The sequence below is a fragment of the Sinocyclocheilus grahami genome, unplaced genomic scaffold (genome assembly GCF_001515645.1).
Source record: "Sinocyclocheilus grahami isolate Dianchi unplaced genomic scaffold, SAMN03320097.WGS_v1.1 scaffold759.1, whole genome shotgun sequence".
Lineage (NCBI taxonomy): Eukaryota > Metazoa > Chordata > Actinopteri > Cypriniformes > Cyprinidae > Sinocyclocheilus > Sinocyclocheilus grahami.
In genome coordinates, this window is record NW_015505938.1 from 796139 (window position 1) to 812237 (window position 16099).

The window sequence follows — 16099 nt, forward strand, 5'->3', positions numbered from 1 at the left end:
GATGATGATGATGGTGGTGATGATGATGATGGTGGTGATGATGATGGTAGTGATGATGATGGTGATGATGATGGTGATGATGATGATGGTGATGATGATGATGATGATGATGGTAGTGATGATGGTAGTGATGATGGTGATGATGATGATGGTAGTGATGATGATGATAGTGATGATGGTGATGATGATGGTGATGATGATGATGGTAGTGATGATGATGATGATGATGATGATGGTGATGATGATGATGATGATGATGATGATGGTGATGATGATGATGATGATGATGATGATGGTGATGATGATGATGATGATGATGATGATGGTGATGATGATGATGATGATGATGATGATGGTGATGATGATGATGATGATGATGATGATGGTGATGATGATGATGATGATGATGATGATGGTGATGATGATGATGATGATGATGATGATGGTGATGATGATGATGATGATGATGATGATGGTGATGATGATGATGATGATGATGATGATGGTGATGATGATGATGATGATGATGATGATGGTGATGATGATGATGATGATGATGATGATGGTGATGATGATGATGATGATGATGATGATGGTGATGATGATGATGATGATGATGATGATGGTGATGATGATGGTGTGATGATGGTGATGATGATGATGGTGATGAATGATGGTGATGATGATGATGGTAGTGATGATGATGATGGTGGTGTGATGATGGTGTGATGATGATGATGGTGATGATGATGATGGTAGTGATGATGATGATGATGATGATGGTAGTGATGATGGTGATGATGATGATGGTGTGATGATGATGATGGTGATGATGATGGTGTGATGATGATGATGATGGTGATGATGATGGTGTGATGATGATGATGATGGTGATGATGATGATGATGATGATGGTGATGATGATGGTGTGATGATGGTGATGATGATGATGGTGATGATGATGAAAATACAGTCGTTCATTGTTAGTTCATGTTAATTCACAGTGCATTAAATAATTATAACAAGTACAACTTTTGATTTTAATAATGAATAAGTAAATGTTGAAATTAACATGAACTAAGATTAATAAATGCTGTAGACGTATTGTTCAGGCTTAGTTCATGTGAACTAAAGACTAAAGTTAATGTTAACTAATGAACATTATTGTAAAGTGTTATCATATTTTTTAGTTTTGATTTTTATTTTAGTTTGTTAGTAATTTTATTATTTGCTTTTGTCATTTTCATTCTATTTTTATTGTTATTAAATATTTATACTTAGCTTTGATTTTTTTAATTACAATTTTAGTGTATCAAAATAAACTTTTTAACATTTCTGGTTCTAAGTTTGTAATCTAATATTTATTTTTTATTTTATTTCAGCTATATTTCAATTTTTATAACAACAATAACAACACTGCTAATAATTACTTCACAAGGAGAATATTAATTCTATTTAAAGCTTTTTTTTAAATTCAGTTATTTTGTGTAATATATTAAGTGTTTTAACATTTATTCTATGTATTTACACATTTTATTTATGTATTACTTTTTATTATCTTGTTCATTTATTATTTATCTTTTTTTTCTAATGGTTTGATAAGATGCAATTAACTGCGGGCAGGTTAATGAAAAATAAAAACAGGAAATAAACAAAATGGCATTAAAGTTGTGGCTTTTCCATCAGTACATCAAGTGGCGGAGAAGATTGAGGCTTTGGGTCAGTTTGTTATGAAGACCAGACGAGCTCTGAAAGGCCATGGAAATAAAGTCCTGTGTTTGGACTGGTGTAAAGACAAGAGGAGAATCGTCAGCTCATCTCAGGTCAGTCTATAAATCACTTCCTTTCACAGTGACATAGTTTTGCAAATGATGCAAAAAATGCAGTAATTGTATCAATAATTATTGAATTTTCTTCTGTATTTTAGGATGGAAAGGTGATTGTATGGGATGCATTTACCACAAATAAGGTAAAATGAACCTGACACTTTAAAAAAGTGATATTTCTATGATTTCAAAGACCATATCATATACTTTTTATTTTTTCCCCAAAGTTTACCTATAACATTAGTCACTAACTGTTATATAATTATGTACAGTATGCTTTTGACTAATGTTGATGTAAAATGTAGCTGAATTTGTTATTTAACTTGTTTTTTTGTATAATTTAGATACTATTATAGATACTGTTATAGTTTACTAATGTTTTGAATTAATTCATATTTTTTCATTTTGTTTTATTTTAAGAAATAAAGTTGTGTGTTTTTGTAATTTGTCTTAGTTTTTTTTTTTAAGTGTACATATTTTATTCATTTTTATATAGTTTTAGTTATTTTAGTACATCAAGGTAAACTAAATGAAAATGAGAAATTTAGCTTTAGCTGAAATAAAATATATTTATTTATTTATTTATTTTTTGTCTCCGTTACCATTCGTTTCATTTTTAAGTAACAGAATTTAAATTTTTATGGTTTTGTATTTTAGTTATAATAATGGCGCTTCTAATATATTACATGTCCTGACAGGAGCATGCGGTGACTATGCCCTGTACGTGGGTCATGGCCTGTGCTTACGCCCCCTCTGGATGTGCAGTGGCTTGTGGGTAAGTCTCTGGGCTCTCCAGCTCCTTTCTAAGGCCCCGTCCACACGGAGACTCGTTTAGCTGTATATGTATAAATTTTGTATCGTATAGGTGTTTCGTCCACACAGATCCACGTAACAGCAACAGAGACATGAACAAACACTGAACGATTGTCTTTTTATTAACTAACATTAACACAGATTAATACATGTATTGTTCCATGTTCGTTTGTATACCGCGCAAGCTTTATGTGCATAGTCCAAGTCTTCTTCTCCATTTTTAGTGTATCTCTGTGGCAGAATTACAGTGCACATGCTGGTCTGGCATGTATACTATATCGTTTTGTGTCGGTTTCATGGTTTCGTGTGGACGCAGATATTTCTTGAGACGAGGGGGAAAAAAGAGATTGGATAGGGAAAGCCCTGGCTTTGTGTGGACGTAGCCTAAATCTTTCAATCTTTCTAAGCATTATATCACTCTCTTTGAGCAATAACCATCTGGCTTAACCAATTGCAAAAAACTGGGGTGGGACTTCAAGCTTTTCCAACCTGTGTAAAGGCTAGAAAGCTTTAGGAGTTTTTAGGAAACAATATTTTGTTTTGCAGTTTCATTTAGTGCCGCAGATGTCACACACGTTAAACTTTAATTACAAGTTTAGTAAATACAAAATATCCTTGCTGGGAGATAATATTAGTGGAGAATTGCTTGCTAACTTCATTTTTTGTTCACTTGATTTATTTTATTAAAATGATGTATAAATTTTTTTTGAATGCACTAAAGCATAAAATATCATAATATACATGCTAAAATCACATACTTGTTTCACAGAAGAACAATGCTACAGCCGGTTATTCTAAATCAACTCATTAACTTGCAATGAACAGCTCGTCAACTTTCCATTGTCAGTTGTGCTCGTTCCTGTTGCATGTCCTCAATCTGGCAACCCGCGTGAGCATCGCGTCTGGGGAGGAGGGGCAGGAGAATTTGGACTGCAGTACCCATTAGCTGTCAATATTACATACTGCACCTTTAACTGACACATTGTTTTTTTGCAGTGGCTTGGACAATAAGTGCTCTGTGTACCCTCTATCCCTGGACAAGAATGAAAACCTCGCCGCCAAGAAGAAATCAGTGGCCATGCACACCAACTACCTGTCTGCATGCTGCTTTACTAACTCAGATATGCAGGTATGCTTGAATACGTGGTGAAATGATGAGACGGTGTCTTGCATTTGACTGGATGTGGTGTGTTTTGTGTTTGCGGCAGATCCTGACGTCTAGCGGTGATGGCACGTGTGCTCTGTGGGATGTAGAGAGCGGTCAGATGCTGCAGAGCTTCCATGGACACGCGGCTGATGTGCTGTGTCTGGATCTGGCCCCCTCTGAGACCGGAAACACATTCGTGTCAGGGGTGGGAACTGAGCTGCTGATGCCAAACACAAACCTTCCCTTAACAAACCAATGTCACACATTACCTTACAGTCAACATGAGATCATGACTGACCCTATTTGCTTTCTTAAAGGGATAGTTCACACACAAAAAAAAATTAGCTGTTAATTGACAGGCCATGCAAGATGTAGGTGACTTTTTGACTCCAGTAGAAGAGTAAAGAAGATTTTTAGCTGAAACCGTGGTCGTTGGTGATTCATAAAGTGCAAGTCAGCGGCTGGCCGTTTTTGAGATTAAAAAAGCATATCAAGGAACGTATATTTGAGCACATCAATGCAGCCTTGATGGGCAGAAGAGACTTCAGAGACTTCATTAATAACATGTAAACAGGTACTGTAGTTAAAAATGTGTTTAATTTGATCTTTATTTTCTGTCTTTACAGTGTCGTCTCTATGACCTGAGGGCAGACAGAGAGGTGGCCATTTATTCTAAAGAGAGCATCATATTTGGAGCCTCTAGTGTGGATTTCTCCCTCAGCGGTAAGCACTGACACTGTTTGAAATATTAAGTGATATTTATTCATTCTGTATACTCACTTAACCTATTGTATTTGCAAAATGTGCAGTGTATAACCATGGCATGGACAGGGTGCCTTAGCAATCGCATAGAAATGCCATGGCAACCACTAAGAATACTGTACCTTAGCAACCACTCTGAACACCGTAGCAATGCCCTAGGATCAGAACCATATCCCATAATGCAATGAGCACAACCTTCAGTTTCCTTCAATAATTTAGTCTCTCACTGAATGTTTAGAAACTAGAATGAAATGAATGTATAATTTGATATATTTTAATTACATTTTTTTTAATATACAGTTGTGGTCAAAAGTTTACATACAGTACACTTTGCAGTATCTGCAATATGTTAATTATTTTACCAAAATAAGAGGGATCATACAAAATACATGTTTTTTTTTTATTTTAGCTATATAGACCAAAATCTTTTTTTGAACCAGGCTGTAAACATGTTTTTTTCTGCTGTAAAGTTGGGCATTTTAACATGGGGAGACTATGGGACTGACTCCCTTTTGCAGCCAGCCTCTAGCGGGAGGTTGCCGCTTGGTAAAGACACAAAACGATCTGTCTGTGCAAGAAACTGAACAGTATTTATATAGTTTTTTACCTCTGATTCACTGCAATGTCCGAACTGTCCAAAGCGTGTTCAACAGCCGGCGCCTGACACGTCTTCTTCTTCTTGCTTTACGGCGGATTGCAGACTTATAAGTGCATTACCGCCACCCATCTCTCAAGTGGACCATTGACACTCCTAATTGAGATTGTAGATAGAGAACGCGCTCAGGACAGTTCGGACATTGCAGTGAATCAGAGGTAAAAAACGATATAAATACTGTTCAGTTTCTTGCACAGACCGATCGTTTTGTGTCTTTACACATCAATGTATCGTCACGAGCCGCAGGGTTAATTTGGTTTTGTTTGTGTATGTTTTTTTTACTTTCAAAGCCGTGATTCCCATCCACTTACATTATAGGACTGACAGACTGCAACGGTTTGAGTTAAAAATCTTCGTTTGTGTTCAACTGAAGAAACAAAGTCACCTACATCTTGATCTATCCCTTTAAGAGCCTGCTATGAACTATCCCTTTTTCATTTTTGGGTGAACTATCCCTTTAAGAGCCTACTATGAACTATCCCTTTAAGAAACTTTTTGAATCTAAAGATCAGGTGAAATTGAACTTATTTTGTGTTCTGGGAAACATGTAAGTATCTTTATTTAGGCAAAATAAGAAAAATCTTCATACTGTTCAAAGTTTTAAAAGTCTTAATGCATCGTGTTTCCTTCAGGAGCATCAGTGAGCGTTTGAAACTTCTGCAATAGTTGTGTATGAGTCCCTCAGTTGTCCTCAGTGTGAAAAGATGGATCTCAAAATCATACAGTCACTGCTGGAAAGGGTTCAAATACACTTTGTACGATCCCTCTTGTTTTGGTAAAATAATTAACGTTTTGCAGATACTGCAAAATGTATGTACAATTTTGACCACAACTATATACAGTATATATACAGTATACATTTTTTTTCTTTACCAGAATCACCAAGATTGATTTTCTATTTGAAGGAGCTTGTTGTTTATGCTATGCTAATATCTTTTGGCAGGGAGGCTGCTGTTTGGTGGCTACAATGACTACACCATCAACGTGTGGGACGTTTTAAAGGGCACCCGCGTGTCCATCTTGTTTGGACATGAGAACAGAGTTAGCACGCTCCGCGTTTCTCCGGACGGAACAGCGTTCTGCTCGGGATCCTGGGATCACACATTACGGGTCAGTGGACAAAAAGATCATAACACAATGCAAGTATATTAAGTGTTGTGATGAAAGCCTCACATTTGTTCTGTCTTTCTCCAGATCTGGGCCTGAATGTTGGCTGAACCTCCGCCTGCTTGTGTTTGACATCCGGCTCGATCAGATTTCTCACCGCAGCTGGATTCAAGGATAAACCGCAGACTGTAATGATACAGAGGGACTGTAGTGCATCCAACTCTAATCAGCACATGGTATGCTTGGTATTATGGGATGGACTTGGATGGTGTCCATGGCTTGTGTTTCTATGACAACGACTGCCCCCATGAGCCAAGAAATAATTTATCTGAAGCATTAATCTAAAAATATAAATGTATTCCATGTTGTTTAGATCTGTGCATGAGGTTGAAGCACAGCAGAGACACTGATGTCTCGACTGACTGCTTGAGTTGTTGGGAATGAACGAAGGGAAAGATTGTTTAGCGGACTCTATTTCTGATATGCAAGCTAAAAGATTTACTTATGCTCTCTTACTCGCTATGGTCTCATTCTCTTTCAATTACTACGCCACTATAGTTGTTCTTTTTTACTGTAGCAAAGTGTATATACCATGATATCATATAGGTTGTCATATCGACACAGATATCCCTACACCTAAACCAAATAAATGGATTTTAAACGCTGGAATGTATGTGGTGTCTCTTTATTTCATGTTTCATGACGTTGCTTTTGTTGTTATTAGATCAGTTTTATTTAAGCAATTAAATTCATTACTTATTATTTTATTAACATGGAATGGTAAAATAACTGTTCAGTAAAGCATAATGGTTAAAGTGAGCTTTGTAGAGTTATTAAATAGACAGTTCCTCCAAAAACGAAAAGTCCAAACCCCTCTTTTTCTGTTGGAAACAAAATAAATTATTTCACTTATTGATTTGCGTCAATTATTTGTGTTGGTACATTTACCAAATGTTATAAATTACTAATTAATAAAAAAAAAAAACTGTATGTAGCTTTGTGAAAACAGCTTTAAAACTTAAAACACAAAAGTTGTTCTCAGATTTCTATTGTTTATAAAAACAATTATTTAATTTAGTTGTTTTTAAATAAAATAAATACATAAATTGTTGCACAAAACTATTAGACAGACAGACATTTAGATAGATACTATCTATGTAATAATAAAACTATATTAATATTATAAAGACAACTAAACGTCTTTATAAAATTAAGTTTTATTATTGTTGTTGTTGTTTAGGTGAAAACCGCTCGAGAGACTTTTATTATGAAATCAGCAGCGCACTTCCGGTAGGCGTCGAGAAAGTCTAGTCACGCTGGTTTGTTTTCATTCTGTGTGTTTTGACTGAAGTGTGGGTGTTGTGCAGGTATCTGTCCTGCTGTAGTGCCCTCGTCTGTATGCAGGGTCTCGGCTGTGTCTCATAATCTGCTCGTCTGTGTTGTCGTGCTGAAATGAGTGATGTTGTGGAGAAAACTCTCACTGCTCTGCCGGGTTTATTTGATTCTCAAACTGGAGCTGTTAAAATCACCAACAGATTAAGACAACTCATCAAGAGCATCACAGAACTGACATCTAAACATGTAAGTTAAACATTCGTTTATTAATAAAATTACATCACAGAGACAGAAGCATAAATATAGACATTGGCAGGTAAAGCAGTGACAGGGGTTCCGCTTTCAGTGTGGAAATAAGTACTTTATTTCGAAAATATATAATTTTATATTTCTAATTTCATGATTTCAGAATAATTGATTATACAGAATAGTATTTTATAATTTTTATAAATAATAATAATGAAATAAATAGTAAATAAATTATATAATAGTGTATATATATATGACAAAATATATTATTATGTATTATTTATATTATGCAAATTATAACAAAAATATAATAAAACATTGTATTTTATAAAAAACTGTAACAAGTGAACAACAGCTAAAAGGACCATTTACAAGATAAAATAGAAGAAAAAAATAATTTAGTGCTGGAATGTATGTGGTGTCTCTTTATTTCATGTTTCATGACGTTGCTTTTGTTGTTATTAGATCAGTTTTATTTAAGCAATTAAATTCATTACTTATTATTTTATTAACATGGAATGGTAAAATAACTGTTCAGTAAAGCATAATGGTTAAAGTGAGCTTTGTAGAGTTATTAAATAGACAGTTCCTCCAAAAACGAAAAGTCCAAACCCCTCTTTTTCTGTTGGAAACAAAATAAATTATTTCACTTATTGATTTGCGTCAATTATTTGTGTTGGTACATTTACCAAATGTTATAAATTACTAATTAATTTAAAAAAAAACTGTATGTAGCTTTGTGAAAACAGCTTTAAAACTTAAAACACAAAAGTTGTTCTCAGATTTCTATTGTTTATAAAAACAATTATTTAATTTAGTTGTTTTTAAATAAAATAAATACATAAATTGTTGCACAAAACTATTAGACAGACAGACATTTAGATAGATACTATCTATGTAATAATAAAACTATATTAATATTATAAAGACAACTAAACGTCTTTATAAAATTAAGTTTTATTATTGTTGTTGTTGTTTAGGTGAAAACCGCTCGAGAGACTTTTATTATGAAATCAGCAGCGCACTTCCGGTAGGCGTCGAGAAAGTCTAGTCACGCTGGTTTGTTTTCATTCTGTGTGTTTTGACTGAAGTGTGGGTGTTGTGCAGGTATCTGTCCTGCTGTAGTGCCCTCGTCTGTATGCAGGGTCTCGGCTGTGTCTCATAATCTGCTCGTCTGTGTTGTCGTGCTGAAATGAGTGATGTTGTGGAGAAAACTCTCACTGCTCTGCCGGGTTTATTTGATTCTCAAACTGGAGCTGTTAAAATCACCAACAGATTAAGACAACTCATCAAGAGCATCACAGAACTGACATCTAAACATGTAAGTTAAACATTCGTTTATTAATAAAATTACATCACAGAGACAGAAGCATAAATATAGACATTGGCAGGTAAAGCAGTGACAGGGGTTCCGCTTTCAGTGTGGAAATAAGTACTTTATTTCGAAAATATATAATTTTATATTTCTAATTTCATGATTTCAGAATAATTGATTATACAGAATAGTATTTTATAATTTTTATAAATAATAATAATGAAATAAATAGTAAATAAATTATATAATAGTGTATATATATATGACAAAATATATTATTATGTATTATTTATATTATGCAAATTATAACAAAAATATAATAAAACATTGTATTTTATAAAAAACTGTAACAAGTGAACAACAGCTAAAAGGACCATTTACAAGATAAAATAGAAGAAAAAAATAATTTAGTAAAATAAACCAATGTACACTATTAAGGTCCTAGAAACCACATATTAAATAAATCAAAATCTAATATTGAATAATAGTAAAGGTTATTTAATATTATTGTGTATAATTTACTTTTATATATTATTTACTTTCTATCATTTTGACAATTAAATATATATAGTAATAATATAATGGTAAATAATCATTATAAATATTAAATAATAAAAAATATTAATAGCTATATAATAATAATAATTTAAAACATATATTTATAAAAAACTGTAAAGTGAACAGCAAAAAGGTGGCCACTTCCAACATCAAAATAATAATAATAATTTAGTACAATATACAAATGTACACTATCAAGGTCATAGCAACCACACATTAAAATGCAGTGCAGTGCTCTTTATTTTAAAGCATGATCGCATTTGATGGGCATTTGCAGGAGGAGGAGATCCTCATCAAACAGGAGCTGTCTGCCGTGAAAGAGCAGGTTTCATCTCCCAACACCACCATGGTGAGCGATACAGACCTTACCGTCATCACGGTCACTCAGGAGCTGGTTATTTGACCTCTGTGTGTGTATTACAGAAGCAGATGAGAGAGATCATGGTGCGAGCCATGTACTGTGAGATGCTGGGCTACGACGCCTCCTTCACCTACATTCACGCCATCAAACTGGCCCAGCAGGGCGGTGTACTGGAGAAGAGAGTGGGTATGTTACTGCATTTCCAGTCAACAGATGCACAGTACACTTTACACAGGGTCCACAATTTGTCTTGGTGATAATTGTACAAATTATGAATAAAATGTATTTTTTAATATAACAATATTTTAGGCATAATACATTATTACAGAAATATTTGTATAAATATATATTTTTTGTGTGTGTGTATATATATATATATAAAAGATAAAAACCGATAAACACCACTTAAATTTTTTTTTTGCTGATTGCCGTGCATTATTCTCCACATATAGCGCGATCTGAACCCTAAACATGTTTTTTCCAAAAAAAAAAAAAAAAAGCCGGTTTTGTCCACTTTCAAGGCTTCCTGAGTTCACGTTTTACTGTAGAAGCCGACAAGCGCCCTTGCTGTTTTTGAACAGAAGCCGATAAGTCCATTTTAGCGAATCAGCGCGCTGTATTCAGGTCAGGTGACAAGTCTACTTTCGCTTTGAAAAGACGTGCTAGCTGAGAGGAGAACTTGATGAACCTGTGATGTCTTCTTAAGGGCGTAAAGGAAAATAAAAGCTGAAACGTTTTCACGGAGCCTTGCAAAAGCTGCGCATTACAATGGTGAGGGAAAAGCTCGGTGTATTGCGTGTAATCACATCCATACAGTTTATGATCACAACAACAACAACGTTTGTCAGGCATCTACATTATCATCTGAGGAGATTACAAAGATTAAACGAGTGTTAAACTCTAAAACATGAAATGTGGAGGTATCTGCTTTTGCCAAAAAAAAAGACTGTTGGAGTTATCGGCTTCTGCTATAAAACAAACTTTTAATATGTAAAAAAAAAAAAAACTTTCTATGAACTTTAATTGAGTAAATTATAGAGGTCGACCGATAGTGGATTTTGCTGATACCGATAGCTAGGTTGGACCACACTGGCCGATACCGATTAATTAACCGATAGTTTTTAAAATGGATACTGAACGAAAACTAAAATAATGCTTTATTAAAAAAACAGTACTGAACCATACTAGTAGTAGTTATAATAATAATAAAAATGTTGAAATTAACACACTCTAACAAGGAACACTACTTTCATTACACAGCTTTCATTAATCTTAATGTTACAAATGGACTCTTATTTTAAAGTGTTACCATTTAATTTCAACTGTCATGCCTAAGGATGCACATCTTTAAATATATACACAAAGGCCATAGCATTAAAATTATATACATATGGATACTGTATGTATACTCTCACACTTTAACTTCTTCTATTCTTGAACACTTGATGATTATCTAATCAAAATAAAAGCACAGTGCTGAGTCTAGGAGAACTCACCGGTATCACACACACTCAAGACACGTCGCGTTCAATTCGAGCAGCGGTCTAAAGCAGTTTATTTAATCACCAAACGGACACAAGTTTACTTCAAGAATGAACGAACAATGAGGCATAGATGAGTTTGAAGTTTGGTGTTTAAAAAAACGGAGCAAACGGAAAGAGAAAGCGCGATCTATATTATAGCTCTATAAATGAAGCATTAACAATTCGGGACAAATATAATGTAATTAAATGGAAAACTATGTGAATGGCGCTCTGTGGCGCGGCAGGATTTTCTGTCGGCCGCTCTCGTACTGTGTAATGACAGCAGACCCTTCTCAGCCGTTCCAGCAACGAACGCAACCCGGAAAACTATTGGCATGGATTTTTGCCGATAACCGATAGTTCCAGCAAAAAACTATCGGTGCCGATTAATCGGCAAAACCGATACATCGGTCGACCTCTAGTAAATTACCTGTATTTAAGTTATTATTACTTAATCAAAACAACCCAACTGCAGATTGATTGATATTACTTGAAATGCGCAATAAAAAAAAACGTGATTTCTGAAAAAAAAATTTTTTATAATGAGTTATCAGTTTTTGCAAATTAACTATATATATATATATATATATACACACTGTATATATACTTTTTTATATTTTATTATTAACTCTATGTGGAGATTCTTGTTAATTATGGACCCTGAATGTGTATGATTTTAATCTTTATATCTCTTTTTATCATCTAGGTTACCTTGCGGTGTCTCTTTTCCTTAATGAAGGCCATGAATTGTTGTTGTTGCTGGTAAACACAGTATTAAAAGTGAGCTTGGTTAGCTTATTACCTTTAATTGGACCTGCTACGTAAAATGTATGGATGAACGTCTCATGCATGTGTGACAGGATCTTCAGAGCACTAACCTCATTGAAGCGTGCATGGCGTTGACTGTAGTAGCTCAGGTGTTTCCCAAAGACATGATACCTGCTGTCCTTCCTCTGGTGGAAGACAAGCTGTCGCATCCAAAGTAAGCCAGCGAGATTCACTCCTCCACAATACACACAAGTTATTTCTTATTTCAACACTTGAAGATATCTAAAAGCCATATAAATAAGGCTTTCAGATATTATATAAAATGGCTGATATGTGTTATTTTGTTATTACTTGTATAATATTATATTTAGTAATATTTTGAATTAGCTTTTATATTTTTAGCTTCCATTTAAATTTTAGTTTTAGTAATTTTGTTGTGTGCTTTTGTAATTTTTATCATTTTTCTCTATATTTCTATATAGCTTTATCTTGTTTTTATGTCAGTTTTAGTATTTTAATACGTAACGTTGCCAAGGCACGTAATATTTATTTATTTATTTTATTCAAGCAATATTTCAGTTAACAAATCTTAAATCTTAAAAAAATCTTTAAAAAGATGTAGTTTTAGTTAATTATAACAATAAATGTCCAGTAAACACCATTTTTATTTTATTTTTGCTTTGTTTAACATAAGAATAACTAATCATCATTAACAAATTATTATTATTATTATTAATAATAATATTAATTACATTAACAAAACACTTTATATAAGGGTTTAAGCATAAAAACAGCACTGCTTTAAATTGTTGTTTTTCCAACAAAATAATAATAAAAAATTTTTTTTTTTAAGTTTTCTGATTAACGTAATTGTATTTGTGTTTTTCCGAGCAAAAAATAAATATCATACATTTTCCCCTGATTTACAGAAGACACCCACTAAAATGTCATTCAGTGTAACAATCTTGTCAGGCATATTTACAACAAAAATCAATTTATGACATATTAAAAGACTAATTACTTTCACCCCAAATACTAATACTAATACAATACTATGCTCACTTATTCTTTTATATATTTTAATATGTACAGGCCATAAGCATGTTGTTTGAATTTTTACATAACTATAAGTGTTACACTGAATGACAATGTAACATTATTTCAACCAAATTTTGACATTTTATTCTCCAAAAACTTATTTGAAGCCTTAAATGTAGACACTTTACTTGCATTTAATGTGCTTTCTATGGACATAAAATCACTTTTGTCAATTTCTTTTGATGCGGACATCTTAATCATAAATATATGTAATATATATTGTTTTAATATTAATTTAAGAAACACTAATTGAATTTACCCATGAACACCACTGTTTCCTGTTGAATGCATATTCATGCATTGAACCAGATTTAACAGAAGTCGCAGTATTAATGAACTAATAACCAGTTTTCCAGTTAAGAAAAGTGTAAATATGGGTAAAATTATTTGTATATTGGTCAATTTGATTCTCAGTCTAATAATAACTCGTATGTGACCCTGGAGCACAAGAGCAGTGTTAAGTCGCTGGGGTATATTTGTAGCAATAGCCAAAAATACATTGTATGGGTCAAAATTATAGATTTTTCTTTTATGCCAAAAATCATTAGGATATTAAATAAAGATCATGTTCCATGAAGATATTTTGTACATTTCTTACCGTAAATATATCAAAACGTAATTTTTGATTAGTAATATGCATTGCTAAGAACTTCATCTGGACAACTTTAAAGATGATTTTCTCAATATTTAGATTTTTTTGCACCCTCAGATTCCAGATTTTCAAATAGTTGTATCTCGGCCAAATATGATCCAATCCTAACAAACCATACATCAATGGAAAGCTTATTTTCAGATGATATCTAAATCTCAATTTTGAAAAATTGACACTTAAGACTGGTTCTGTGGTCCAGGGTCACATATTATTGTCTTTCTTTCCTGTCTAAGGGAGATCATTCGGAGGAAAGCCGTCCTGGCGTTGTATAAGTTTTATCTTATTGCTCCTAATCAAGTCCAGCACATTCATAGCAAGTTTTGAAAAGCTCTGTGTGACAAAGATCCGGGTGTCAAGTCATCATCCTTACATATTTACCTACAGCTGATGACGGTCAGTCTTCAACATACAGTATGGGCTTGAATGTCAGTATTTATGATAGGTGGCTTTGTATTGTGAAACTGAGTTAAAGTGAACACCTTTATACCTTTTTTATTTCATTCTAAAATCTAATACAATCAAGTCTATGTTTTTGTCCTGACCTTACCATCTAAAACCAGCTGTATAAGTAAACGTTAAACATGTTCCGATCGGCTGTGATTTTGTCCCATCATGCAGTAGGCAAGAAATGGCTAGTCGGTCACATCTGATGTCTTTCTCTTTATCAGGAGAGTCCAGACGGCTATAAGGACCTGACGGGTAGTTTCGTCACTATCCTGAAGCAGGTGCTGGGTGGGAAACTCCCGGTGGACTTTAACTACCGCAATGTTCCTGCGCCGTGGCTGCAGCTCCAGCTGCTCAGGATCCTCTCGCTGCTCGGGAAAGAGGACCAAAGGTACCGACGGGCCGCCATGCAAACACAAGCTGCGGGCCAATTTGTATGCTTACATTATGCACTGAAAATTGTAATGTAAATGTGTCTGTTCATGTTTCAGCACCAGTGAGCTGATGTATGAAGTTCTGGATGAGTCTCTGCGCAGAGCGGAAATGAACCACAACATAATTTACGGTAAAATCGGCTTTTCTAATAGACCAAAAGACAATTAGTCAACTAACACATCATGTGTCTTTCGGGGGTTTTGCTTTTTTTGAGTTTCTATGTAGCTTTTGTTTATTTTTATATGTGGTAAGTTTTAGTAATTTAGTACTTCTGGTTTAAACTTCTGGTATTTTAGGTGGTTGAAAGGTTCCAAATTTTCATTTAAGTTTTAATTTTTCATCTAATACTTATATTATTATGTTTCAGCTTTATTTCAGTTAATGAAAACAATCTTTAATAGTTTGTTTTAGGCTTAGTTAATGATAATAACCGATACCAGTTGTTTATAAGTGTTTGATAACCACTATACAGAACATTTTATTTCTGCCTTTTTATTTTTATTAAAGTTTTAGTAATTTTGTACATCAATTAAAAGTACTTTATTTTAGGTTGTTGCCAAGAATTTTTTTTTTATTTTTTTGTTAAAGTTTACATTTTTCATTTAATACTTTTATTTTATTTCAGCTTTATTTCAGTTAACAAAAAAAAATCTTTAACAGTTTTAGTGTCTTGTTACCAATACTAATTCTTTTTGTGTTTGATAACCACCATGCAGAACTTAAAAACAATTTTTTTTAAATGCTTTTTAATCCAAGAATAACTAATAATTGTAAGTCATCTTTTCTAATTGACCAAACCGTAATTTGTCATCAAAATGAATACAACTAACACATAATATGTCTTTCAGTGGTTTTGCTTTTTTATATATTTTATATTACTGTGTGGCTTTTGTTTAATTTTACTACAATTTTAATAATTTAGTACTTCACCTTATTTTTCACTTCCACTTACTTACATCCACACACACACACACACACACACACACACACACACACACACACACACACACACACACACACAGGCACGCGGGAAGGACGCCCTCTGTTTCCG

General features: G+C 33.6%; 2 protein-coding genes and 1 long non-coding RNA gene across 3 annotated transcripts in view; all 3 read left to right on the plus strand.

Annotated features, from left to right (window-relative positions):
• The window catches only part of LOC107561150 (guanine nucleotide-binding protein subunit beta-5-like), a 17878-nt gene extending 13723 nt beyond the window's left edge, over nt 1-4155 (plus strand). Inside the window, exons 2-6 of the mRNA XM_016245514.1 lie at nt 1687-1823; nt 1928-1969; nt 2525-2601; nt 3636-3768; nt 3848-4155. Of these exons, the coding sequence (XP_016101000.1) occupies nt 1687-1823; nt 1928-1969; nt 2525-2601; nt 3636-3768; nt 3848-4138 (680 nt within the window). The 3' untranslated portion in view covers nt 4139-4155. The remainder of the gene's footprint in view (nt 1-1686; nt 1824-1927; nt 1970-2524; nt 2602-3635; nt 3769-3847) is intronic.
• Nucleotides 4156-4418: 263 nt separating this feature from the next.
• On the plus strand, nt 4419-6612 carry LOC107561152 (uncharacterized). Its single transcript, XR_001605808.1, has 3 exons — nt 4419-4509; nt 6147-6313; nt 6398-6612. It is a non-coding gene; the product is annotated as an uncharacterized lncRNA (long non-coding RNA).
• A 2343-nt stretch (nt 6613-8955) lies between these two features.
• The window catches only part of LOC107561143 (AP-4 complex subunit epsilon-1-like), a 22913-nt gene continuing 15769 nt past the window's right edge, over nt 8956-16099 (plus strand). The window contains 8 exon segments of the mRNA XM_016245508.1: nt 8956-9215; nt 10045-10116; nt 10191-10314; nt 12358-12431; nt 12512-12633; nt 14403-14562; nt 14838-15004; nt 15105-15178. Coding sequence (XP_016100994.1) covers nt 9087-9215; nt 10045-10116; nt 10191-10314; nt 12358-12431; nt 12512-12633; nt 14403-14562; nt 14838-15004; nt 15105-15178 — 922 coding nt within the window. The 5' untranslated portion in view covers nt 8956-9086.